At 45.6% G+C, this 25818-nt stretch overlaps 2 protein-coding genes across 6 annotated transcripts in view; both read left to right on the top strand.

Moving 5' to 3' along the window:
* The window catches only part of LOC135378431 (neprilysin-4-like), a 156380-nt gene that overhangs the window by 26359 nt on the left and 104203 nt on the right, over positions 1 to 25818 (top strand). The window lies entirely within an intron of this gene.
* LOC135401457 (uncharacterized) lies at positions 7061 to 18305 on the top strand. 5 transcript variants are annotated; one of them, XM_064633877.1, is made up of 8 exons: positions 7061 to 7903; positions 10566 to 10736; positions 11812 to 13087; positions 14033 to 14136; positions 14335 to 14449; positions 15053 to 15138; positions 17232 to 17451; positions 18191 to 18305. In XM_064633877.1, exons 3-8 carry the CDS (start codon positions 12895 to 12897, stop codon positions 18274 to 18276), a joined length of 804 nt encoding a protein of 267 aa, XP_064489947.1. In that variant the 5' UTR covers positions 7061 to 7903; positions 10566 to 10736; positions 11812 to 12894; the 3' UTR covers positions 18277 to 18305. The 5 variants fall into 5 exon arrangements, with proteins under 5 accessions (XP_064489947.1, XP_064489956.1, XP_064489964.1 ...); XM_064633886.1 differs by lacking the exon at positions 7061 to 7903 and having other exon boundaries at positions 10191 to 10736; XM_064633894.1 differs by lacking the exons at positions 7061 to 7903; positions 10566 to 10736 and having other exon boundaries at positions 11656 to 13087.

Below are 25818 nucleotides of genomic sequence, written 5' to 3'. Positions count from 1 at the left end.
TTTGCAAGGGTGCGCAGACATTACGTGGAGATCATCTACTTCTTTCAGGACCTGGTCTGTTTGTGTCGACTCACTAGCAGAGATTGGGTGTGACCGGCTCTGGGTACCGGAATGGAAACTTCCTGTTGTGGACAATCTCACAAATGCATGATGGTACAAGAGCTCACCACCCTAGTTCCTGTTCCCCCTGCATTTCACTGTATTTGAGGACTGCTCTGTCATAGTCCATACCTGCAGCCCCCAGAGCAATGATCATCCTTGTTTTTTCTTGGTTGGAATACACGGTGCTTGCCATCGCTGCCGTTTACTTGTTCACTGCATTCACTGCCGGAGTGCAAAACGGTCCAAAAATGTATTTGCTTCCCTACCTGTCAACACGTTGGGTGACCTCATTTTTCATAAGATAGCTCTGATTCCCGCACTCACCGCGGGTGTTTGTTCCGTGGGTAACGCTTGTAACCCTTTCCCCCCTCGTGTGGCGTGTCAATGTAACCTCCTTTCTTCGCAGCTTTGCGCTCAAACTTAGCGCCGTCCAAAAAGAGGAGGAGCCAAGGGCTCATCTCCACGAATTTTCGACGAATTTATTTTGGCAATTGCCATTGCATTGCGAGTGGGATTATGTGCTATATTGAGAAAAATGACCACTGGGAACCCATTTCCGCAAAGAAAACGTCAGGTTGCCTTGGAAAATATCGGAGTTCAATTCAAGAAATTAACTTTCCGCCAATTAAAATAAAATAAAAATGTTACCAATATGTGGCAAAATTATTGGCAGAAAAAAAAATTCCTTGACCGCATGTCTCTCCGGGGCCAACGTCTTTTACTATGAATTTCTATCATGGTTGGTGGACCACCCTGTATATGGAGGAATGAAACCTAAGAACGGAACATGGCGATCCTCGAAGATCCTCGAATTTCCATTGGCCCTTCGCGCAGAGTGATGTCATCTGCCGCACACCTTCTCCAAGCGAGGGGATACAGTGGCTTGCCCTTCATCCGTGAGGCTCTTCACGAATGGACCCATGACCTCATCCGTGAGGTTCCTCACGAAAGGCCTCACGGCCTCATCCGTGAGGTTCCTCACAAAGGACCTCACGGCCTCAACCGTGAGGTTCCTCACGAAGGACCTCACGGCCTCATCGGTGAGGCTCCTCACAAAGGGCCTTACGGCCTCATCTGTGAGGTTCCTCACGGAATACGTTGTACCCTCACGTATTGATGGCCTCACGACGACTGGCCTCATGAGGGCCCTCACGGTGGGCCTCATGAGGGACAATGCCTCACGACTGTCCTCATGAGGAACTTTCAGCGTGGGCTGGCCTCACTCACCCTCATCGTCGTGAGCTGAGGGTGAGGCGTCCTCATGAGGGTCCTCATGAGTGAGGCCGCCCAGCTATGATCTGTAGTCACTCAAAACTCAGTTTCTTGAACGTTTTGCCTGCAAATCTGGAATGTCTGCCTGCGTCTCTAAATTTGTGGAAGAGCAAGGGCATATTTCGTTCCACTGCTGAGGACCACAGCCGGAATTCATTGCTGCGGCGCACTGCCGTTACACGCTGGAACTTTCGGTTCGGTTTGCGATGTCGCGTACTTAAGTCCGCTACAACACAAAAAAAGTGTAACTGCACGTAGATTTTAATACTTTGACATGTACATTCACATGAGCTGTGGCACTCCAACACAAGATTAACGCAGGGGCGCCGTATCGCGTGTAGTAGGAACATTTCTCTCTCTTGTTCCACCATCACAGTGGTGAGCGAGGATCGCAATGGACCACAAAAACAATAATGCTCAATATATTATTTCCACATACATAATGAAAGCGTACATGCATGTCGTGAATTATAAACGTTGTGGATTCACTTCAAAGTTAGTCAATCCAAGTCTGTGAGGCAGACTGGTAACGCGCACACAAACACTCAAGAAAACTTAGGCTCGCCAATGGTTCCGTCGCTGGAGACGTCCTTCTCCATCGCCGAGCCCTGCCAGTTTCGTGATCGGCGGATCAAATCATTCATGATGTAAAACCCCGAGATTAGGGAATACGAAGGGACAGACACAAACACGAACTGACTTCGTGTTTGTGTCTGTCCCTTCCTGTTCCCTAGTCTCGGGGCTTTACATCATGCATCATCTTCACCAGCTCGCTTGCTTCCTAGCCATCTTCTCATTGTCAAATCATTGTCAACGGCGGCGGCGTAGCAGCATGACCCAACAGCATGCGTTTTGTGTGCGGGAGGCCAGTTATGGTGGTCGGTGAGAGGCTGTTTCCAAGGTATATTTAAACAGGTAGCGTAACTCCCATTGGCCCCTGTGTCTTCAGAATGACGCCATGATAGAGACGGTCAGCGCCATCCATCCGTTGCGCGGACTACTACCATTGTAAATATATGACGTCAGAGACGACGTCACTAGTATGAATAATAAGTAGTGCATAATTATCCATGCACGTTTACATTGGCCCGGCCCACTTCGCTTGGCTTGTATTCCCTTTTCCGCGCCCAGTCAACAATACCAGACGAGAACACAGAAAAATAAAGCATATCAGATTTAATGAATCATATCAATCCCAAATACATACAGTTATCACAGATTTTGACAACTCCAAACAGAAACGCATCGTGATGACCATAGAGAAATTAGGAAGGCTCACATAAGGCCCATTTCTCACCTAGAGCTATACGTACACCTAGTGATTAGACGTTTGCATTTATTGAATAAGTGGCCGTTATAGGTCCATTGCAACAAAACACGACATCGTTGGTACACAGTTGGTTCCTGCTAGCACTCACACCATCATGGCCGCTCGTCCCATGACGAAATCTTTTTTTCGCGGGCCCAGCAACATGGGATCATTGTATTCATCTGTTCACTCGTGTTAATCTTGGTTTACAGCACGGAGATGTGAACGTCGCTTCCTGTTTAACCCAAAGAGCGTACGAACTCCGTATTACAATGCACGGACACACGGTACGGATACAGAGACGCACGGATAAACAGACCCAACTGTGACACATGCGCAAAGGAGCAGGACACGGAAATGTACTCGAGTGGTAGATGATCACGTATATGTGCGCGAGCGGGGCAACAGAAAGCTTTTTCTACATTGAAATTATGAATAACCTATTAGTACACACACAAGCCACGCCCATGTTGTAAAGTTTTCCTGTTTACAACCGTACCTCTACTGTCAACACTCACTCAGGATCGCTCGCGCCTCTTGCTGGTGGCCTTGCCGATGGGTCTGATTTGGTATTTTCGCTTGTTTTCGCTACCAGTTTAGGTATACCTTGCTGTTTCTTTACTTCGTTTTCATCAAATTAACTGCGGCAAAATGTTCCAAAAAATAGTCGGTAAATACTCAATCTCGCGTTCTGCTGATGTTTTTCATCGTTGTCGTTTTGTGCACTAATGCGAAACACCGGGTCGAGTGACTCATTCGTTGGAGCAGAAAATCATGAGATTTTCAGAAATCTCTGTAGATCTGTGGATTTTTCAAAAAGTAGGTAGATCTCATGATAAATATGTAGGTGTGGCAACACTGCTCACGCGGTGGACAGGAACTAATGGCTGTTTTGACAGGAGCGACCGCCAGAGGGGTCCCACGGAAATATGTTCGAAACGGCCGCTCCCGTGTTTCCTTCCTCCATGCCACTGACCATAACACACTGTGTGTGCGCATGCGCAAGTCACCGCGGATGCGTGGTGTGATTGCAGTAATTGTAGTCTGCATTCAGAGATGGCGCCGCGCCAACCTCTGTCAAATGTTTTGAAATCAAAATGTTTCCTCTTTTTGTAGTTTTTGAGGACCCTCATTGAAGGTCAGTCAATGAACGAATCTTTTCAGGGGAGGTAAATCGATGCGTTCAGTTCAAGCTACGGATTCGTTCATCAAGAACGAATCATTCACTCTCGGCCCATCACTAGGCCCAATCCGTTTCCTTTCTAGCCGCCCGAGTGGGAAGTGTGTTGCGTTGTGTGTGTGGCGGGTCTGTTCGCAAACGTTGTAAATACGTGTTAGCAGTTTTAGTGGTTGTCGTGCTGTCGCTGTTCCGAGTTTTGTTGTTCGTGCCAAGTGCGGACTTGTGACATGTCACACATCCTCGTGAAGTGGGAAGATTCTGAGGCTCGGGACGTCTACTCCACGAGGGCGATGATGGATGTTGCCACAGCTTCCGCCACCATGAAACATCCGACGTTGGTCGATACCTATGTGGGAAAGTGTTTGACATCCGGTGGAAAGCTGGCGCAGAGCCCGCCGAACCTTATTTGATCCAGGCCGGTAAGGAATGTTATTTCCATATGCAGTTTCCACGATGCAGTTGATTTGCCAATGATAATTCGATTTGGTTTGTAAGTATGGGGACAGGAGACTTGAACTTTTGGTCTTGCTTTGGCAATGGCGGAGCTACGCGTACTTAAGGAGATAATGAAGCTTACAAATTTACAGGTGACGAAGCCAAAAGCGGCAAAGAAACAAACTCGATTCGCGTGCAATTTCGTACTCGTCACAATCGGTAAGCTGTACAGACCGTGCTAATGAAAACATTAGTGCTTCTTCGTGCCACGTGTGACTAAAAAATCGCAGTTACTACACTCGAAAATGGGTACTTTATAAATTTAGGGTAACTGGTTTTCGGCATTTATTTTCAACCCAATTCGGGGGGTGTTTATCGGCATTTATATGGGGGACTATAAATCGGATTCTTTCGGCATCTATATTCCGCCCAAAAAATAAATGCCCGAATACGGGCATCTATTTATTTCGCATGAAGGAAAGCCTATTTTGCGCGTGAAGTGACAACGAACCGAAAAGAAGTGAATCGATTCATGGCTTCATTACCAATGTCTTTTATTGCCTGTGCCAAACCAGCAAGCAAGGAGACTACCTCTTGTTGTGATAGATGCAAGCGCACATCATCATGCTCGCATCTGTCATAGCGGCTCGCTCCTTGCGATTAATAACACGCAGTTTAGAGAACGCGCGCTCAATATTAGTGCTAGAAACAGGAATACCCAGTATGCTTGAGGCGCACTGCGATAACAAAGGCCAAACAACAACTTTATTTTCGACCTTGGAGAATGGGGTAACAAAGGCCATGTGCTGGAACGGGTCGTCCAAAACTGAATAGGGGATATATCCACCTGAGGGGCAGGGCATACAGCATATTCGAAAAACTCGCGCTTTATATCATCCATACGAGATTCATCTCGTAGAACAAATAAGAATAAGTCCTCATACAGTGAAGTGCCTTGAAGTGCCTCAGGAACGGAAATAGTGGTTACTCCAAGTAGTAACTGGAGGGGAGTAGATAGAGGAATAGAAAAACACAAAGATTAACTAGAAGGCTAGGGCAGGGGATGAGCGATCGGCTTTTGAAACTGTTTGGGAGCTCCGTACACTCGTGATCTCTTTTTAACCCGACAACAACACACCATAAAGGTTCTGAATAGTAAATTCACTAAAGGTAGGTGTGCCACTAAGTACGTGTGCTCCCAAAAGGCGGTCACCGACCGCACAAACACACACCGACCGACACACACAAACGCAAACCGAAACAAGAGCACAGCCCGAAGATAATGCCACGCTTGAGAAATAGTCGACAAAGGGAGATTCCAAGGGGATTTCTCTTTGCCGTTCCAGGAATGGCAGCTGTCAGGATACGAGAAATTCGGATTTTTTCGGAATATTCCGAATTGAAAAATATCATTCGGGGTGTGTTTTCCGGCATTTTTCGGAAAATGCCGAAAACCACGAACCCTATTTATAACGTACCTTATATCGAGCTGTACCTGATAAATATCAGGTACAGCTCCCCGCAACCTTAACTTGAACGTCGCTTCGCGTGGCGGAGAAGGTGGAGAGACACCCTAGTGGGATTCAGCTGAAGTATTGGGAGAGCGTGTTTCGGCTGTTCCACTCTCATGTAGGGGTTTTGGTTGTTGCTCAAACGCCTCGAAGGCAGGCGGGGGTTGCTGTTATCGGGATGGCGACTGTTTGTGTTGCTTATGTGACATGTACTCTGGATGATATGGGTAATATCGACGATACTCGAGGCATGGCCGCATTGACAGATAAGAATATGTGCCCGAATAGATTAGCAGTGATGCTGTATCAACTCGAGACGAAATAGATCAAGTCGAAATTAAGGCAGCCGTACTGGGTGCGAGCAGTGATCTCCGCATTATGACATAGGGCACCGAAACGGCGATTGAAACAGCACAACTTGTGCATTTTCATGTCGCTACACTTGCGAGTGTTCTTGACAGTCAATACATTCTTGCGTAAAGAGGCTCCGCATAGATATAACCTGTAGTCCCCATAAACTGCTATAACGTTTAACATACGACTTCAGAGAGAAAAGTAACACGTACAGTTCCAAAGGACTTGAAGCTCTTTACCCGGCGACGGCTGAATACCAAAACTGCTGGGCAGCATCTCAAGGCATGGACTAGTCCCGGGACTATCCGAATATGTGCAAGGATGTATTGACCGTCAAGAACACTTGCAAATGTAGCAACATGAAAGGCACAAGTTGTCCTGTTTCAATTGGCACCTACTACGGCTGACTTAATTTCATTCTTTTCTCACTCAAATAAATGTGTTGCGCTTCTATCCTCGTTCCACCTTGTTATGATCAGCAATGGTGTGGAGCATCGCCACTCAAGGAGATCAAACTTCACAATCACAGAACGAAGTTGTGTTATCCTCGTTTATTTCGTCTCGAGTTGAAACAGCATCATTGCTGATCCCTTCGAATGCACACAATCATTCTTAGCTGTCAACGCGGCCATGCCTCGAATATCGCCGAGATTACCGATATCATCGAACATACACCTCACATAAGCAACACAAACAATCGCAATCCCGATAATATGCGTTTTCGGAAAGCAACCCCCGCCTGCCTTCGAGGCGTTTGAGCAATAACGGACACCCCTACATGCGAGTACATGCGAGTGGGACAGACAGAAACGCGCTCTCCCAATAGTTCGGCTGAATCCCACTAGGGTGTCTCTCCTCCTTCTCCGCTACGCGAAGCGGCGTTCAAGTTAAGGTTGCCGGGAGCTGTACATCGGTGCTTTTCCGCAGTTGCTTTAAGAGGTACTGGGTGAGACAAAGGATCTCGCTTTGTCTGTATGAGGTACAAGCAAATTTATGGGGTACACGGTCAGTTTATGAGGTGCCGTGTCTTGTACGGTATAAAGCAGTACCTCTTGCGCAAAATCTTATTGTGCTTTCCGCTGCTTTCAACACTTCTTGCGTTCAAGTAACGCCCCAAAGGGTTCGATGCAGTCAGATAATGCATGTACTACATCGCACAGGCTCGGAGATAAAGATTAGCTGTTGATTTACAACTATGATTGTTTCATTCACGGCAGATGATAAAACGTTTCCTGTCTATGTCGTCAGCTAAAGAGCCTCAACCGTGGTACTTTTCTTTAAATTGTTTGCGTCTGTTTCAAGTATATTACGAACACAGGATAGACAGTGAGCAAAGAAAATGCCGTTCTGTATATGTGATGTTTATTGCTTATTGGGTATGTACATTGATAAAATAGAAACAGGTTGAACTCTCTCCGTGTGTTCGTGAAGGAGGCAGGTTTTCGTTTGGCCAACATGTAAACTAAAAGAAAAAGAACATTCCGGAACAGATAAGCTGTCGACGAACCGACAAGCTGCACCTTCCAGTGGTTTCATGAGGTCAGACGGTTCAGTTTCTTATCTTTATCTTGTCTCATATCTAGCGAATCGAACCTTTGATACCTACGGAAGAAACATGCGTTATAAGTGCAGCCGCGTCCGCGTGTGAAGGTTATTTGTGATCAGGAAGCCGCCGTCTTCGCACGGTTAAGTTGACCGGTTAAGGGACATGGAAAGGCCGGGAAGATGTACCTGCTCATGGTAAGTTGCTCTTTAACGTTGTTCATTTCCGCTACAACTACGTGCATGCCGTTTACCAAAACGTGCATGTGTAGGGTGAGGGTAGTGAACGGTAGCTTGCCAGAGTGCGTATGCGATTGCATTGAGGGTTCTAAGAACCTAGAAGCGTTCCACGTCAGTGTATTATTTCAGGCTTGTCTGGTGCTGAAGGTTATCGTCCCCGTTGTAGCGCTGAAATATTTTTCGATGTAGATACAGTGGCGCGTAAACTTGCCTTAACCAGCAGAGCGCGTGTCATCGGGCGCTGACAGACAGCCGGAAACGAGATTGGGATGATCCACTATCTCGTTGAAGGGAGGGTCGGCACGCACAACGAAGATGCCGAAACGCGAACTCATCCGCTGTGCGTATCGACCCTCCCTTCAAGGGGATAGTGGATGATCCCAACCTCGCTTCCAGCTCCCTATCAGCGCCCAATGACACGCGCTCCGCTGGTTAAGACAAGTCTGCGCGCGAATGTACCTCCCGTCAGCATGACGAACACTACTAGAGCCCTGCACGGGCCGACGTTTCCGAGCCCGACCCGGCCCGGGCGCATCGAAAAATGGCCCGGCCCGACCCGGGCCCGGACCTTCATATTTGTATGCGGCCCGGCCCGGTGACCCAGTGACTAGAGCCCGGCCCGGAATCTAAGCAAATAGGGCCCGGCCCGGTGACCCGGCGAGTGGTCCCTGCATAGTATTTACAGCAGCGACGTACGCGTTTCTGGCGATTATCAAACAAATTTATCAGTAAATTTATAAGGAGAGAAGACAAAGATACAAGTGATGGCGGTTTAACACCATAACCGCACCAGACCAAATTAAATCCAGATCGTACGCGGGCATGGGCGTTATCGTTACACTGTAAAGATTTTGCGGAGGTAGAGGATGCTGTCGACAAACTCCTTCACCCAGTCCATATCCCTCTCACCAAGCTTCAGGGTGTCGACCCGAAACATTTTTCGTTCCGGTTACATCATAAACGATCCGGTACCGGTTCTGCTCCAGAGTAAAAAAATAACGGTTCATACCGGTTTTAACCGGTTTCGCTTCTGCTGGGAATACTCATCCCCACAAAAAAAAAAAAATCAATGTTACAAAATGTAAAACCGTTTATTCCGCATACATGGTATTTAATATTAATAGCCAGCTGTGAAATTGGTAGCTCCTGGTTCCTGTAGGTGACTGTCTGTTCAAATGGGCTTTCTTATTTCTTGAAGCGCATGCTACAAACGGACTTGTTTGTCGTGATGTCATACGTAAAGTACTTTCCTGCTGGATTGGAGCGATTGCGTCCCATCCGAATGTCTGTTACTACTGTCTAGCCAGCAAGCACCACCGTACGAGTACGACGCAAATCGAGGAACACCTTCACTCACAAACGCGCTCGACGGCTCCGTTTTATTTTCTTCCTGTCCTGTCCACAAGAGTTGCCACTTTGCACGGGCTTGCCCTCGCCTATACGTAAATGTATTCAACTTAGCTGCTCTCAAACAAGGGACGCGTTGCGCGATAAAGAAGCTGTTATGCAGCCCCCTTGGGTCGCTGTTTAGTTGAAGAGAGTTTGGGGGGATCAAATTAAAACGAACACTACGGCACATTGCTAGAGAGTCACATGTACATCGAAGTCTGTGTGCGTGCGCGAACGATAAACCATTACAAAGGGAGCCTAAGAGTCATACTATACCGGCATACATTCCACCGTAACCGTAACCCTCGTATAGTATCCATGACATGACTTCAGAGCACACGACGTCTCATTCGCCTATCCGTAGTCCAAACCGAGGAAGTTTTTGCTTGGACCGAAAACCGTTAAATATATTTTTCGGTTTCCCTCCTGAGCGAAAAAAAACGTATACGGTTTCGATTCCGTTCCGGTTCGCACCAAAATAGCGTTTTTTTTTTTCGGTTTTCGGTTCGCTCCGACACCCTGAAGCTTTGCCAAGTGATTGTGAAATACGTGAGGAGTGATGAGCAATGTAAAGTGGCTTTCAGAATGTTCTAGAGGGTCGAATCATATGCCTAATGCAGTATCCCTTGCTTGTCTTTGCAAAATATGCACAGGAATGATGCAAGCGCATGATGATATGAACTAATGCATCTCCATTGTGTGGAATTAGCTGCGTGGCCTCGCCGGGGCTGACTCTCGGAAACATATTTGTCGGCCAGGACCCGGCCCGGCCCGGCCCGCGGTGCTAGCGTATTTTGTCGGCCCGGGCTCGGCCCGGCCCGGAGCACACAGCCAATAACAAGCCCAGCTCGGCCCTTGCCCGTGCAGGGCTCTAAACACTACTACCCCATGGCATGACCATCTCCAATGGATTCTTTCAAATCCAGCTCTCCGAGTAAGGAATAAAATTATAATTACATACTGGAGCGAAATCTGACCGCCTTAACATATTGCTTTGCTGGAAAGTCGTGCACCAAGAGTAGCCAGTCGGCAAAACATCCGTGGGTCAGAATGACGTCTTCACTTAACGGCGTAGCGATGTAGATTGCCATGTTAGTAATGTAGTTTGTCAACACTAATTATTAATACGATCGAAATAAATAAAGTGAAGTGATCGGTTTTGCTGTGCTGTTACTGCTCAAGCTGACAGTGTAGTTTTATCTCTAATATCTAAACTTCATTTGTTTCTCAGCTGATACTGGAATTCGACGTCAGATTCCGCAAAAGCTTTGATCAAGGAATGGTGGAGATGACCAACATCCTGGAGGGTTTTTCAGCCACGAATGAAAAGAATCGCCGACGTTCGTCGATGTGGACGTATTCTTACGTCCAAAAAAATTAGAAGTATGACCTGATATCAATGGTATGTGGACTGCTTCCTGTTTGAGACGATTCTTTTGGAAGGCACAAACACGAACGAATTGCGGCGTTCCTCTCCAGACCGTCCCCAAAGAGGTAGACTCTCCGGGACCGAAACTCTTTTTCGGGTAGCAGAGCCTTGTTTGGTGTAGTGACGGAGAGGCTGTGCAGCTGGAACTGTCGGGCATGCTTATATGAGTTTGTGCTGCTCTGCTGCTTGACAGTTTACTACGTAAAAAAAACTTGACATACCCAGCTGCTTTTGGCCGGTTGTTTATACCTGCTGTAAATATATGTTGTGGGCGACAAGGAATTCCCGAAGCCGTACAGAAAACCACGGCTTTCGCAGCTGCTGAAATCGCTAAAAGTCAATTAAAGAGCGGTTCATTATTTAGATCGCCTCTTGCCTTTGTCCTGCATGTGCTTGCAACACGTTGGTCACATTCGCGTATGTTACAGACGCACACTTCTGCGAGTGTGTATTACCACTACCGATACCAAAGCATAAACGCACAATACATGATGCGTGTTGTGCATTTTGTTGTGCGTGCGATACGTCACGTACGGATTATGTCAGCACAAACATGTTCCTCTCTGTTGTGTGTAGACTGTATACTTCTTGGACAACTGTAAACCTGCTAGACGGCTGTACCTGCTAGACGGCTGTACCTGCTAGACGGCTGTACCTGCTAGACGGCTGTACCTGCTAGACGGCTGTACCTGCTAGACGGCTGTACACTTTAGACGACGGTACCTCTTAGACGACGGTACCTCTAAAATGGCTGTACCTGTTAGACGGCACTACCTCTTACACGGCTGTATCTCATATACGGGTGTACCGGCTAGACGGCAGTACCTTAAAAGTGTTGTACCTTTTAGGCGCTTTCGTACCGCATAATATAAAGGGTACGTTTTTGCCAAAATGTACCTTATAAAAGGGGTTTTTAAGAGGTACAGATTTTAGAGTGTAAAGTTATCACAACTCTGACTAGTACTTGATGCTTGCATAAATGTTCTTGCAACTTCGATTGCCAATTGGCATGGCCATTGTTGCAAACTGCAGTTCCATTGTGTTGCAGCATCAGGCACAGAAGAGATGTTGCACTGATGGCGAGCAAGTAGAGGCTTTAGAAAAGGAAAACGTGCTCAATCGTAAGTTAGAGGAGCAGAAAAAACTGAGTCGGTGAGTGGATCGGTGAATGTCCCTTACAAAAATGAGCTTTGAACTTCTATTGATGGCTTGTTCAAATCCTTCTGTGTCAACAAAGACTCAGTTGCTTTTCAAGGTCTACTGCGTTCCTTCAAAAGGACGTCATCAGAAATTTTGTTGAACAAGTTCAACAGAGATTCCACTGCAGAGTTCCTGTTGTTTTTCTGATGAGATTTATTAGTTGTGAGCTTCCCAAGAGAACAAGTCAAGATCATGGGTGTTTAACATTTCTGGACAGAAAATATGTTTCCATTGATACAGACATACCAGGTAATGCTACCAGGCAATACCAGTGGCGGATCTGGGATCTTTCCGGGGGGATGTGTGCATTGGACAAGAGCCAGATGCATGCCAGGATAAGTCCACTGAGCGCCATGTTAGAGTTGACTGATAAAGATGGTCCAGACCCCTTTACCCCCTCCCACGGATCATCCCACGAAATCACGAGATCATAACGAACGTCAGCGTTATAGATCGGTCGCATTCAGGCTCACGCGGTTCAGGTTCTTGCCACACACCTTGTCACATTCGCCACATCAGTCAACGCGTCCACACACAGGCAGGCACATACCGTGTACGCCAAAGTACGTGTCTCGCCTGCGGACAGGCTGGAGCCAGGAGGCTGACAGCTGGCAAGAGCCGAACATTCTACCATTCGTGCAAGCCTTGCATCTTTGATCAGCAGCTTAAATCTGAAATGTACATCAGCCATCAAATCGGATCACGGGAAAACGGGAAACACCGATTCCCAACGTGCGCCAACGTAAAGGCTTCGGGCTTGACATGGCTTCTTCCGGCTTGAGTGCCACGGCCTATGCATAATCGCATATGAAATCCGCAGCCTCGCATTTGTCGTTGTGTTGTGTAAATGGAAGGTTGATGATCGGCGGTGTCTTCAATCTGCGGAAATCTGGCAATCTACGTCCTTTCGAACGGTTCGCTAACCGGCATCATGTCGCAGGTGTTGATCAAATGGCTTTCCGAGAACAAGTGGGACGTCTACCGCGTACGGTCCATTACTGATCCCGCAATTGGGACACGTCTCCTAACCGAACCGAATGCAATTCGTGAGCTACGCGGGACCATTGTGGAGGTGTGCTGGAAAGCCGGGCAAAAACCTGAACAAGCAGAGCTTCTTCATTTTGGTGAGTGTCGATATTGGTGATATTAGAGAGTTTTAGTATACCGCTACCGGTGCCCGGTAGGCTACCGCGGCTACCGGTGGACTTGCTTACCGCAGTCCCCGGCTCCGGTATAACAGGCTCGTTTAGTATAGCGCGACTCTACCGCGACATTTCACCGGTAGCGACGCACGGAGACGGGAAGGAGAGCGGCGGCGCTGCTGTCGATCTCGCCGGTGAAGCGAGCGGTACGCTGGCGGTAGGCTGCGCGGTATTTCGCCCCTCCGACCGGCGGCGGTAGGACCGGGAGGCCGGTATTCCGCTCGCGCTTGCGCAGAGAAGGCATGACGTCAATACCGGCCCCACCGGTAGCCTATGGCCGGTATACTAAAACTCTCTATCTTATATAGCTGTCGTTCCTATACGTAATACGAAAACACCCGGCGTCCGAAGTGACGGGTCTCGACGCGCTAAGTTTCAGATTATACCTACCATCACTAATCGCATTAATGTGCGAATTAACGTAAACAGGACGGTTGTACCTGAACGCTGGGCTCACCGAGTCCTACTTGAACTGGCGTACTAATATTTGGCATCTTTGATGCCTCTGTTCTGAGCTGTGAGTTTTTGATGTCGGGTCGTGATGCACCCCAAAACTACTCCAACCCACATGCAGTCAGCTTTTGTTGCTCTTGTAAACGAGGATGGCGTGCTTTTAATTAGTACTTGTATCGCCAACTGTAGGATGGGACAAGCGTTAATTAGTACTTACAAAGGGATACATGTGGGCAAGGAAAAGAGAACGCGCAGCGAACCGGGCGGGCGGAAATGTGTATTGCTGGGTGGCAGTCAGTTTCATCGGTGTTTGTGCATCAGACGCGATAGGATCCGATTAAAGACTTGTTACTTAACCAGTATATCACGTCATTATAAGATGCTCCCTGCCTGTTTAGTCACCTCTTTTGGCAGGGAAGCCCCATACTCTTGAGAAGAAGCGTAACAAACTGGTCGCCGCGTCTGAGAGTTCAGCGGAGCGGGACATGGAGAGCGCAGCGTCGCAATTGACAGATGATGTGAGCTTCTTGATTTGGATTAGTGCAAGCTGGCTTGTGTTGAATCAGCCACTGTTTTAGTTATGTTTTCGGCTCTTCAGTTCGTCGAATGGAGACCAATCTCCTTAGCTTTCTATCTTTTCCACGTGATTATTTCCTTTTTTTTTCTATCCTGATGTAGGTATTCTATTTTTCTGCTGATTCATTCCTAATTTCTAGGGTGGCCCCACCTCCAGCGCACAGAAAATTGCGGACCTACAGGCAGAAAATGCAAGGTTGAAGAATGAAGTTGAAGTATTGAAGAGGTCTCTCGACGAAGCTGAGAGAGCATATGGTGAGCACCCCTTCTTTTGGTTCAGTTCTTTGTATGTTGCCCTACCTGCTATTTAGGTTTTGATAATCTAATCTAGTTGTGGTCAGGCCCTCACAACAGGTTTCAGCCACTATATTGCCTGTTGTCTGCAAGACAAGTCCGGGGCCCGAACCAACCAGTACTTTACTCTGTACTGATCAACAGTAAGGAACACGCCAGCACGGACTGTCTCGCTATCTTCCCCTAAATACATCCTCTTAGTGGCACAAGTTATACAATACATGCTGTCTTTTTTTTTAATGGAAACACCCCTCACCAACCGAGTAATAAAAGAAAAACCAGCGCTACTTTTCTGCTCCTTGAGTAAGAACAGGTGCTACATAATTAGTAGTACCTGTTTCTTATTCAAGTAGCGTAAAGGTAGTCTCCAGCTTTCTTTTATCACCAGCCTTGTGAAGTTGTGTGTTTCCATTAAAAAAAAAAAAGACACACTGTATGTCATTGCTCCGTTTTGGTTTTGTTGTTTGTATATAGTTTACCCTGCAAGCGATTTAGGTTCTTGCATGACCACTATATTGCACATTCCTCAAATATTCCGTTACCAATTGGTGCACATTCTTGCAGCGCCAGCAAAGATGGTGAAGCGTCTGGAAAGAATGTTGGACAAGGTTCACAAGCCGGAGGGAGCTGACGTTGTCCCATGTACAAAGGTACGTATGGTTGGGCTTGAATAGTGACCTAGTTCAGGCAATATATACTTGTGATTCGTAATTTTATGCAGGTAGTGAGAGTGGCTTAGTAACTTTTCATAACAAGTCACATATAACCATAACGAATCTCACTTTTCGTTGCAGTTACTGTACAAATATAGTACAGCAGGTATAGCTTGCGCCAAAACTCCACGGAACACGGGAACTCTGCATTTCCGTTCTCCCAGCTGCACTAGTTTATAACTAGTAACGTTTAGTAACTTGAGACAGTGGTATTCCAACATTATTCCATCTTGTGGAATTATCAAAGCGTGCCTGTATTCCAAAATAACCCTCAAATTTTCAGTATGATCTGCCTAATTATGCATTTGGGGCAAGAACACTCTCAATGCGACGGAGATGCTTCGTGTGCCAAATTTTAGAAAGTTGAATTTCACTCTGCGGTACAGCTATTGAAGAATGGCTGCGTGGGCTTACAGTGGTGGACCTGCTGCCACCCTGCTGACACAAGCATAGGCTGCATCACATAGAAGTGCGGCATTCCAGGCACTGGATGCGTAATTAGGCGGACTATACAGGCTGTTTTTTTAATCAAAGTAGCACCTCTTTATAACTCAAGCAGTGCACCGAGAGATTTCAGTTTTCTTTTATCGCTCCCTTTTGACGTGATCTGTCTCTGTTAAAAAAGAACATTGTAGTATATGTAGGTTCTGACTTTCCAGGGTTAATGGCTGCCATAAATTCATGAGGGAAAAATTGGGTGCCATTGTTTTAGCTTAAAATTCATGGTGATATCGGGTGCTATTGACTCATTGCTGGCATTACCCCGTCGCGCGTCCTAAGTGAACGACAGCTGTAAACAGTGGAGAGCGTACTTCGTACCTCCTCGTCATGAGTGTGTTCATGGCTACCCTTTTGCAGTACAGATGTTACTCTGCCGAATAAATTATAGGTGCTGGTGACAACTGCAGAACATTCCACGGGAAAAACTTTTGAGGTTGCGTCCAGCTGTGTTGTCTGTCATCGTTGCATCTGGCTTCTCATGGTGACACCAGCAACCACTCACTCAGTTCTTTCCATACTATGCAAATATCAGATCTCTGCTGCAGTACTTCAAGCCTGCATAGCCCCAACCACGCTTATCTCCCACTAAGCATGTACACTGTCTGCCGGATGCTGCATTGGTGATGACAATCGGAGACATGCGTGCGTCACACAAGGGGCGGACAGGGATAGTTACTGGGAAACTTTCTCGAACTGGCCCTCTTCCTGTAGTAATTAGCACTAGCAGGTGCACTTGAACAGGCTTCCGAGCGGCCCATGTGTACCCAGCCCCACCGGGAAATTTCCCAGTAAGTTTTATGGCGAGTCCGCCCCTGCGTCACGCTAACTAACATGTATCCGGAGGCGTTATTGACCAGCAGCAGCGGAAGCGGGGATCGCATAACAATTGCTAACTGTGAATACCAGAATCTTTTATTAACTTTTTTTATCCACGTGTATAACTATACAGGATGTTTTTTTATTGGAAACACATTTTTAATTTATTAACTATAATAGGAATATTAATTATGTTTTTGCATTCGATATGTACGGGTAGGCAGAAATTAGCGGAGCGAGATTTCCCACCAAGTAGATGAGCGATTAACAAAAATTTGCTACTTAACTTTTTAATTAGCGGTTTTTCGCAAAATTCGAGATAGGAGAATTGTTGGCCGGCCTCGAAAGCCTTATCCATAAGCCATATTCTGTGAATTTTCACGCAATCGCGGAAAAGGGAGGGCCTTTAGTGATGCCAAAGTGTAGGGGGCCTGTGATCGCTGGCGTTATGTAACTATGCCATGGCTTGATGCTGTGATTGAGGATAATTTAGCTGCAGGGTCCCAACATTTTTACAAGTATTGCCATGCCTTTCCACGGCACATTTGCGCCATACGTATCTCATAGGAACCTATGTTGCTGCAGGAAGGGAGTTGCCTCAGGACAGAAGCCGCCGATATTTCGAACAGAGACTGTTCCCCCCTTCTTCTGGGCCAATCTAATCTTCTACCCATCTATGTTGCTGCAGATCACTCTACAATATATTTTTGCAGGTCGACATCGGCAGCGGTGTGCTGGTGGAGAGTACCGTACTTGCCAGGCTAGGGCCAAGCTGCAAAAGCGGCGTAGGAAAATATGTTCGGGCACTGCTCCGCCACGTGTTCCAAGACGACGAACTGCGGGGCAAGTCCCTGTATGGGATGAAATGTAACACGAAGAAAAACACTCCACCGAAAGAGGCCATTGACCCTGTCCGCCTGAACGCCGTCATTGGTAAGCTATGCACTTTCCCCTTATGGTATTCCCTGAGTCTGCAAGAAGATGGACACTTAGTGGAGAACAATGGCAATGTGGAACAGAAAAATATTTCATTCATTTGTCTTCCTTTCCTTACCTTTCAAAGACTGATTGAGTACAGCCGCATGCAAGTTCAAGGATGGTCTTAATGCACACTCTAGAAGTGGGGGAGGCTACAAGGGTATTGTGTATCTTGATTCCCACGTGTCATTGGTAAACATACCTTTACGTGAGAGCATCCATAAGCACTGTAATAAAGTGGGGTCACTCCAAGCAGGGTGTACCAAAGTCGTCGCTCGACCGTCTCCAATTTAAAAAAAAAAATTGCCCGCTTAGAGCGCCTCGTCAAATAAACTGTACTCAATGTTGCAACTCAAAGTTCAGTTTCATCTATATTTTAGGACCCATCAAATTTTGAGTGAAGAGGTCTGCCGGTTTCAGTAATGAAAGTGTTTTTAGGTGACTATATTAAAAGTTGTGTGTATTTAATTTTAAGCATCCTGTATATAAGTTCTGGTTTCGACTCTGAATTGCTCACTTCGAATCATAGTTGACAGAACATCTTCCTTAAACTGCGGGAACCAGTGAGCTGGTGAGCCCCGTTTAGCAATTCAGGGTGGACAGTGTACCCGTCACCCGCTGCTCTGCCTGTGCTGGTGAGGTTCTTGTGAGTACTTGATTTGTTTAACATGCTGCCATTTATTTTTCCTTTCAGATTACACGTGCAAGATTTTCCCTGGAACGCAGACGTCTTACCTGAAGAATAGCTTGTCATCACTACTGGCACGAGAAATAAAATAAGTACTGTTGCGTTTTCATGATCTTCACTATATCTGTCTCTGTATTTTTTCTGTCTGAACTCCACAACACGATAGTACAGCTCCCTGCGTTACATTATACCAGCAGGGGGTCACGTCCTGAGCACTGTCTTGCCAACCTGGCGGCCTCATGGGGAATGTTTATTGACCAGAACCTTTCAGCCTGTCAAGGATTCTGTTCAGTAAACAATGCCCAGTGACCGCTAGGTTGTCACTCATAGTGCCCGGTGTCTCTACCTGGTATTATTGATAGGTAACGCAGCAAGCTGTACCTGCAGCTGTTCCTGTCTTCCAGTTCACATTCAGATGAATGTCAACAGAAATTCACTCATCTCGAGCTCAACAGAATTTCCAGAAGCACACGGTGGCCACTTTTCAATACCACACAGTAAGAACTCAACAGCTCCATCGTTAGGAACTCAGTTGCTTTTCATCTGAAACTATGTATGGTACATTGAGTGAAGTCGATAGAGTTTCAGTTGACACTCAACCGCAATTTTTATAAGGGGTATCAGGCGGTGTCTGTGTGTAGACAGTGTCAGAACACTACATGTTGAGTTTTTTTTTTTTTACTTTTTTCATTTTAACTTCCCAAAATTATTGTGCACAGAATCTAGCAAGATGGTGCGCAGGCTAAAATACATGCTGAGAGAAGTTCAAGAACAACACGTCCGGAATGTATCTCATACTGGTCAAGTAAGTATTTGTCACCGTCTTTGCTATTGATTTCCATTCGATATGCAGTTGCAGTTATATTCTGTAGCTTCATTAATGATTGCAACCAGTCCATTCATTTGATATGTCCAGTTTAGTAGTACTGTCGGTGTTATTACTGGTGGTCACTGAATGGGGTACAGTTATACAGTGGTGCCCTTGTTTAAGTACGATCCATTATATAGTTTGGGATGCCCCTTATGAGTAAATATTGGGGGCATACCATTTTTGCTACATTATACAAGCTTTCGACAAGTCCGGAGTTAAAGAAGTACTAATATACAACAAGATAGGTGAGGTTTGCATAAGTGTTTGCCTGTTATGCAGAGTTATGCTCAGTGTTCATTTGCTGGTAGTGATTGTTTGTGTGTGTTGTAGTGTTTCTCTACACACAGTCTGTCAGCCTTCGAACGGTGCAGTGCTCGTGAACTTGGGCCATGGCAATGTATTTGCACACAGTTGGACTTCACACATAACATGTACAGTGAGTGTGCAGCATGTACTTGCTCTCGTGCAAAAATGACGCAACAGATGCTAATGAAACACATTGCTGAAGTAATACAGTGCTAGTCTCCGCTATTTCCCCATAGCACATCATATCCTCCAGCGATTCCGGAATAAATACCAACCTATGCTGTCAGTGATCAGTAGAGGCCAGATTTATATGCACTCAAAGTGCACATTCGTGCATTTGAAATGCCCCCCAAAATCGACTCGGACAATGCTAAACATTGTCTCATGCTGTGTACAAGCAAAAGCGTGTGCAAGAAAATATTTACCCTTATGTATTCTGACCCTACTTATTAGGGCTTTGCAGAGCGTGGACTTGGATGCAGGTATAGTCGTCTGCCAGACCACACTAACACGAGTGGAGCAGGCCTACAAAGACCAGCAATCCAACTTCACGAGGTCCATGATGAGGGTTTTGTTCACGGACGAAAAAATGATGAACAAGTCCGTTTTTGGACTGCAGGCCAACAACAACAAAGACAAGGAAGCGTAGTCGGCCCTCGATCCAGCACGTGTGAAGGCTGTGCTAGGTATGTAGCCGCATGGGGTTGCTTTATGCGCACAGTATGACTGCGATGTGTATTCAGTGCAGTAATATCTGTATATACATTTTGGGGTTCCTGTCTTTCTAACTAGAACTTGTTACGGTGTATTGTGACTGAAAGCTTACACTGCACTTAGAGGCCGAAATTGAGAGAGGTAGCACAGGAACAAGTTGGGTAATTCCATGCCAAACGTCTCAGGGTTAGGTTAGACCATCACAGGTTTTGTTATGAAATGAAAGCACAACTGAGAAAGTATTTAGCCTGTTAAAAGTGTTTGGTCATCCCATTTTGATTTCACGTCATCATTTGGCAAGGTCGTGCTTCTGTAAAAAAAATAAGTGTCGAAGAGGCTACGGTGAAATTGTTACAAAATGGTGAACAACAGTAAAGTAGTATGTCTCGGAACATAATATAAGTTTGGAAGCCTGTTCTTTGTGGTTGAGCGTTCAAAAGGTTGGGTTATTACCTAATTTGCACGGGCTTTGGACGCCCTTTAAAGGTACCGTAAAGTGAAAAACAACCACCACATTTTTGCCCACCATTCTGCGCAACATCGTTGTTTGATAACACACAGAGAGCATTACTTTTCAACTCGGCATATTTGTTACGTATAACTATTTTGAAGATTGCCGGAACCTGTACAGTGCTGCTAACGAACGTCAAAAAAGAGCAACCTGGGTTGCCCTGTAGGGCATTCCCAACTTTCTGTGACAAAAACTTAAAGCTTGCTTCACATGCACACTCCCATAGACGCAATGCGTAAGAAATACAAAATCGCCTGTAGTTTGTTTAGTTGATGTCGCTGTGCATTTGTTCTCTATATGCGTCTTCTTCAAGCACCAAGGATGATTACGATACGAAATTTGTGAATGATTAGCGCCATCTTCGAGGTTCCATTTAGGTTCCCAAATACGCGCGTGAGGTGAAGCCCGCTTTACACTTTGTGTGGATTTTTCTCTTTTTTTTTCCGGACATTCTTGGGGGGGGGGGGGGGGTAATTTACGTGTACACACATATTCTTCTCTACATTATAGCGAACTAGTGACGAAACACTATGACATTGATGACATTGAGCGGGCAGGCTTATTGTCTTTCAGGAACTCGCGACGTGCTCCCATAGACGCAGTCCATTCGAAGTAGTAAAGCGTCGTCCGCTTATTTCTTTCCTGTCATTGTGCGCTTTTGCCCTTGAGCTGCGTTCCTTAAGTCAAAATGGTGACTGTGATTATAAATTTGGAGGTGGATAAGACTGTCTCCGAGGTTCTACTTAGGTTCCAACGTACAAGTCGCGGTGGTAGTGGTAGACAATAGTTACAGGTGAATGCAGTGAGCATTCGTCTGTAATTGCTTTTTATGTTTTACAGGCAGAAAGAAAAGAGTTTCGTCCCTATATTCCTGTTGGACTGGAAAAAAGAAAAATATGGAGAGGTTAGTCCCGACACAGTCAGAACTGGCTACTCCAAAACGCGTTTGTGGGCGAAAAAAAGAAGAAAAAGGTTAGCTACGAAAAATAGAAGAACAAACAAACAAATAACCATAAACAGGAAACAAGAAAGGGTTGGAGTGCGTGTAGCAGGATAAAACATAAAGGAAAATGGGGGAAAGGAAAGGGGGAGACGTTCGACGCTGAGAAACACTCACTGCACAATGTCAGATATAGTGCGAACACAATGTCGCTGAAGTTTTCACAGAGTGCCGAGCAAGTCCGAGGCGGTAAGGAAGTCCACAAGAGCGCGCAATGCCGGCACCTGGTGTTGGGCAGGCTAGCAGCCTAGAACCTTCCCAACGGAGAAAGGGCGATTGTCAAGGTAGGCTAGTGCCGCCTCAAGGGAAAGACGAGGCTGTCTGTATGGAGGGCAGGCTTCTATAACATGCTGTGTGTCCTCCAATACCCCGCACTCAGAACCTAAGCTTATGCGCATCATATCATTCCGTTGTTTATACTATTCTGATGTATATCCTTATTCTGCTGTTTTCACACATAAATGAATACAATGTGACAAGCCCAATGTCTTTTTGTTTTCGTTGCTTTCTTTCGTTCTCTGTTTTTGCAACTTTGAGGAGGGTTGAAAGGATGCTGTAGGATTTTTCTATGGCTGACTTGTACACATGGGAACAGATTTTGTGAACATATTTTTCATTAAACCCGAAGCGTTTCGGGAATTTTTACCAGGTGGAAATCATTAAATTATTTAAAAATAAAACGCTCTTGCTCATTTATTGCTCATAAAAATCAAGTTTATCGCGCACGGCAGCCTTCCTGCCGGTTTAGCGTCACATCGTCGCTGCGTCGTCATCAATTTCAAGAAATTATGAAATGCGCGTGACGTCAGTTGTCTGTTACTTCAAAATATATCTACACAAAATGTATTACGCTTCCCGCGTTTCTTTTTGGTAAACCAAAGCGGTTACATTATTTCTGTATCGCTCTACAGATGTGAGACGAAATTTGGTCCCACGACTTTCCGGGACGACGAAATGTATAAAATAATTCATACAAGAAATTTATTTATTTTATCAAGAAATTTATAATTTTACGGTAAACATTCCCTTTTGTTACAACATAGAATAGGGACGCTAAGTGGCGTATCTTATTTAGTCACTCTATATAAACAATGTTTCTTATGTTAAAAAAATAAATATAAATGTTATAGGTCTGCATGCAGAAACATGCAGAAAGAATGCCGACAGCTTGCTCAGTAACATCATTGAAGGCCCCGACCCTCCCCGATGATTACGCATTTGAAAATAATAGCAGGGTGTATTTCTTTTGTGTAATATTACCTCGAAGCATGTGTGAAGGCTAGGGGTGCGGCAGCTTATTTAACGCATTTGTGATCTTTCGCAACGCTTATATACAGCTTAAGTTTTGAACAAGTCTACGTCTTGTTCCTCTAGTCAAGTGGAGAGTTGGAAAAAAATTGGGGGCCGCTTAATTACCATCGCGCGTTGAGAATGCGTTAGCATGTAATCTATGTCCTCTATTGGATGATCATTAAAGGTCCTTGTGTGAACATGATTTCAAAAGTGGTTACAATCAGAGCCTGAAACAATAGCTGTGGGCTACAACGTTATCTAAATATCCCCGTCTTGTGTCCAAACATAACAGGTTCCCACCACTTGCCACAGATAAGCGAACCAGAAGTTTCCTAGTGGCATGGTTTGGAAGCCTCGGTATGAATACACACGCGAGCAGATGGTTTAGTGGCGTTCGTTGCGCTTTTAATTTGACCAGCCGAGAGGCATTATGAATTTAGTCGCTTTGTTGTAGCTTAAATGCATGCAGAAATAAATGGGCTCGGTTCCATTAAATTTCATCTTCGCAGTATTCTGTTCCTATATAAAAATACCCATTGTCCCTGCATCAAGAGATCCCACTCCTGTACTCGTTACTTGCCTCTGAAGATGACTATGTGTTCTATCACAACTTGAGTCCTAAATCGCTATAAATCAATCAATAAATAAATTTTCTCTGCTCCAGACTTTCATTGACGTGAATGGATTCATAACTGCATCTCCTGTTTGCTTAGCAGATTGAGTAATGAAATTTGCTTTGATTTTGAAAGTATGATCGTAGCTATTGTTGCAGCTTTGAGGCTGCGACAATAGCTACGATCGTGCTTGCTTCATCTGCAGCGCTTATATTGCTCATAAATTTGACTTATTATTTGGTATATTCAATTCGTGCTACACTGTCTTGAAATCGTATTGAAATTGCGCTCTCCAGTGCTGAATCACCCCAGGTCATAGTCACGATTTATTTGTTGTTGTTGTTGTATTGAAATTGTACTGCACAAACGTACATTGACACAAAAAACTTATGTGAGCAATATATGACTCTGTGGGCTACGATTCTCAGAAGGACCTGAGATATCCTTTCAACGATCCTCAAAACTGCAAGAGAAACATTTCTGATCGGATATAAATCACATTATGTTCATTTGTGGGACGAAACAAAAGGATCACAATTAAGAACAGAACGAACAGAATTCTGCGCTTGCTTCTGTGAACAAAACTTAAAACGTGCTTGATCTGCGTACTCCCATAGACGCAATCCATAAGGAATACAGAACCGCCTGTAGTTTATTTGGTTAATATGGGAGGGCTGTGCATTTGTTCTTTAGTGTCACGACTTTCACGTCCGCAGTTTTCGTATACAGATTTCTGGATGGAATGCTATCTCGTCTGTTTGTTTGTTTGTAAGGGTGCAGGTGTTTCGAACAGGGAAACAGACTGAGAGGTTTCCTAGTTTTCTGGTCTGGCAATTACAACCACAACGGCAGCAGCTAACTTAATGGCCACCTCGTATCAAATAATATGAAAGATGATGTCACTGCTTGTCACTCTTCTATTCTGGTACAATATGTGGCGTGAATGACTGTTTGTTAGCGGATTGCTACGTTTACCCAACGCCTTGAGGGTAGCTATAAACAATCAAACGAACAAAGATTTTACAACAACATCGCGAGCAAAGAATCGGGGAGACCATTCTTGGTGAGTCACCGCGAGCATGTCGTACAAAGTTTTATAGCCCTCATTCGCGCTCTGCCTAAACGGTGGAGCCTGTTATCCCACGCAACAAACGGAGTTCGTACTATTGGAACAACAACTACAAAAAAAAAAAAAAAATCATGGGTATGACCTGGGATAACACTATTGAGACATCTCCTAAATACCCTAAAAAGAGGGGGAGGGATGCGACAGAACTGTCGCGACCACTTGAGACGAAAGATGGACGCTTTGCCGCTTTGTCTTCGACTGCAAAAAAAAAAAAAAAAAGCATGAATGAAAGATTTGTTGAGCCGTATCCGTCTGGAGCAGGGGTTGGGCCAGCTTGATACAGTATCAAGATTACGAAAAAACATTGAGGAGGCATATCAGATGTTTATTTTTTTAGATGTCCAGTCAATGCACTGTTTCTTTTTTTGCACCACTTTTTGCGTGAAAACATCCTTGAAACACACCTTCTTTGTGCTAAATAGCGCGACAGAAGGAAAATTTATTACACCTTGTCTTGAAAAGTGTGATTGCAAGAAGGTTTGGGATTTTTTCCACAACGCGGCACACCGTCGTTTCTGACACATTCACAATGTCTCCCGTGGCAGTTCGAAAAGTCCTAACGCCATAAAATCACATGTCGACGGGCAGCTGTAGCGCAGGACGTAGCGGCAGCCCACGATTGCACGCATTTTCCTCCAGCGGCAATATATCCAACAGGATTCGCACGGTTGTCTTCATGAAGCGCTACCGGTCTACACGATATGAGGAACTCGTGATCATCAAAATGTTCAAAAGGAGTTTGATGGCCCCTTGTTGAACGTTGTCGCTCAGTGGTACTGTTGTCAGCACCCAGTTAAAGGTTATCGTGGCATAAAACGCAGTCGATGGACGCAGCGAACGACCTGTCTTCCGCCATGACATCAGCCAAACTCGAGTTGAGGAGCGTTCTCGAGGTAGCACCGATGCTACCTCGAGATTTTCGAGGAATGCACGGAGGAATTCCTCCACTCGAGGAGCGTTTTGAGTCAAGGTCGATTTATGAAGCGCAAAACCGGCCTCGAGGAGCAGCTCGAGTCAAGTTTCGAGTCGAGGCTCGTTCATGAATTCGGCCGTCAGTCTACGTTCCAGCCATACGCCCACCGGAGATAACATTCAGCGTGCATTCTGAGGAAGGGCTCTACATTACTTTCGTCTAAAGAAAAGTTTATCTGAACATATTTGCTATCGTCAAAAGAAGAAACAAAAAGAAAACGGTG

The sequence above is a fragment of the Ornithodoros turicata genome, chromosome 1 (assembly GCF_037126465.1).
Source record: "Ornithodoros turicata isolate Travis chromosome 1, ASM3712646v1, whole genome shotgun sequence".
Classification (NCBI taxonomy): Eukaryota; Metazoa; Arthropoda; class Arachnida; order Ixodida; family Argasidae; genus Ornithodoros; species Ornithodoros turicata.
Note: the sequence above shows the minus strand (reverse complement) of the source record. Positions and strands in the feature narration are given on the sequence as shown.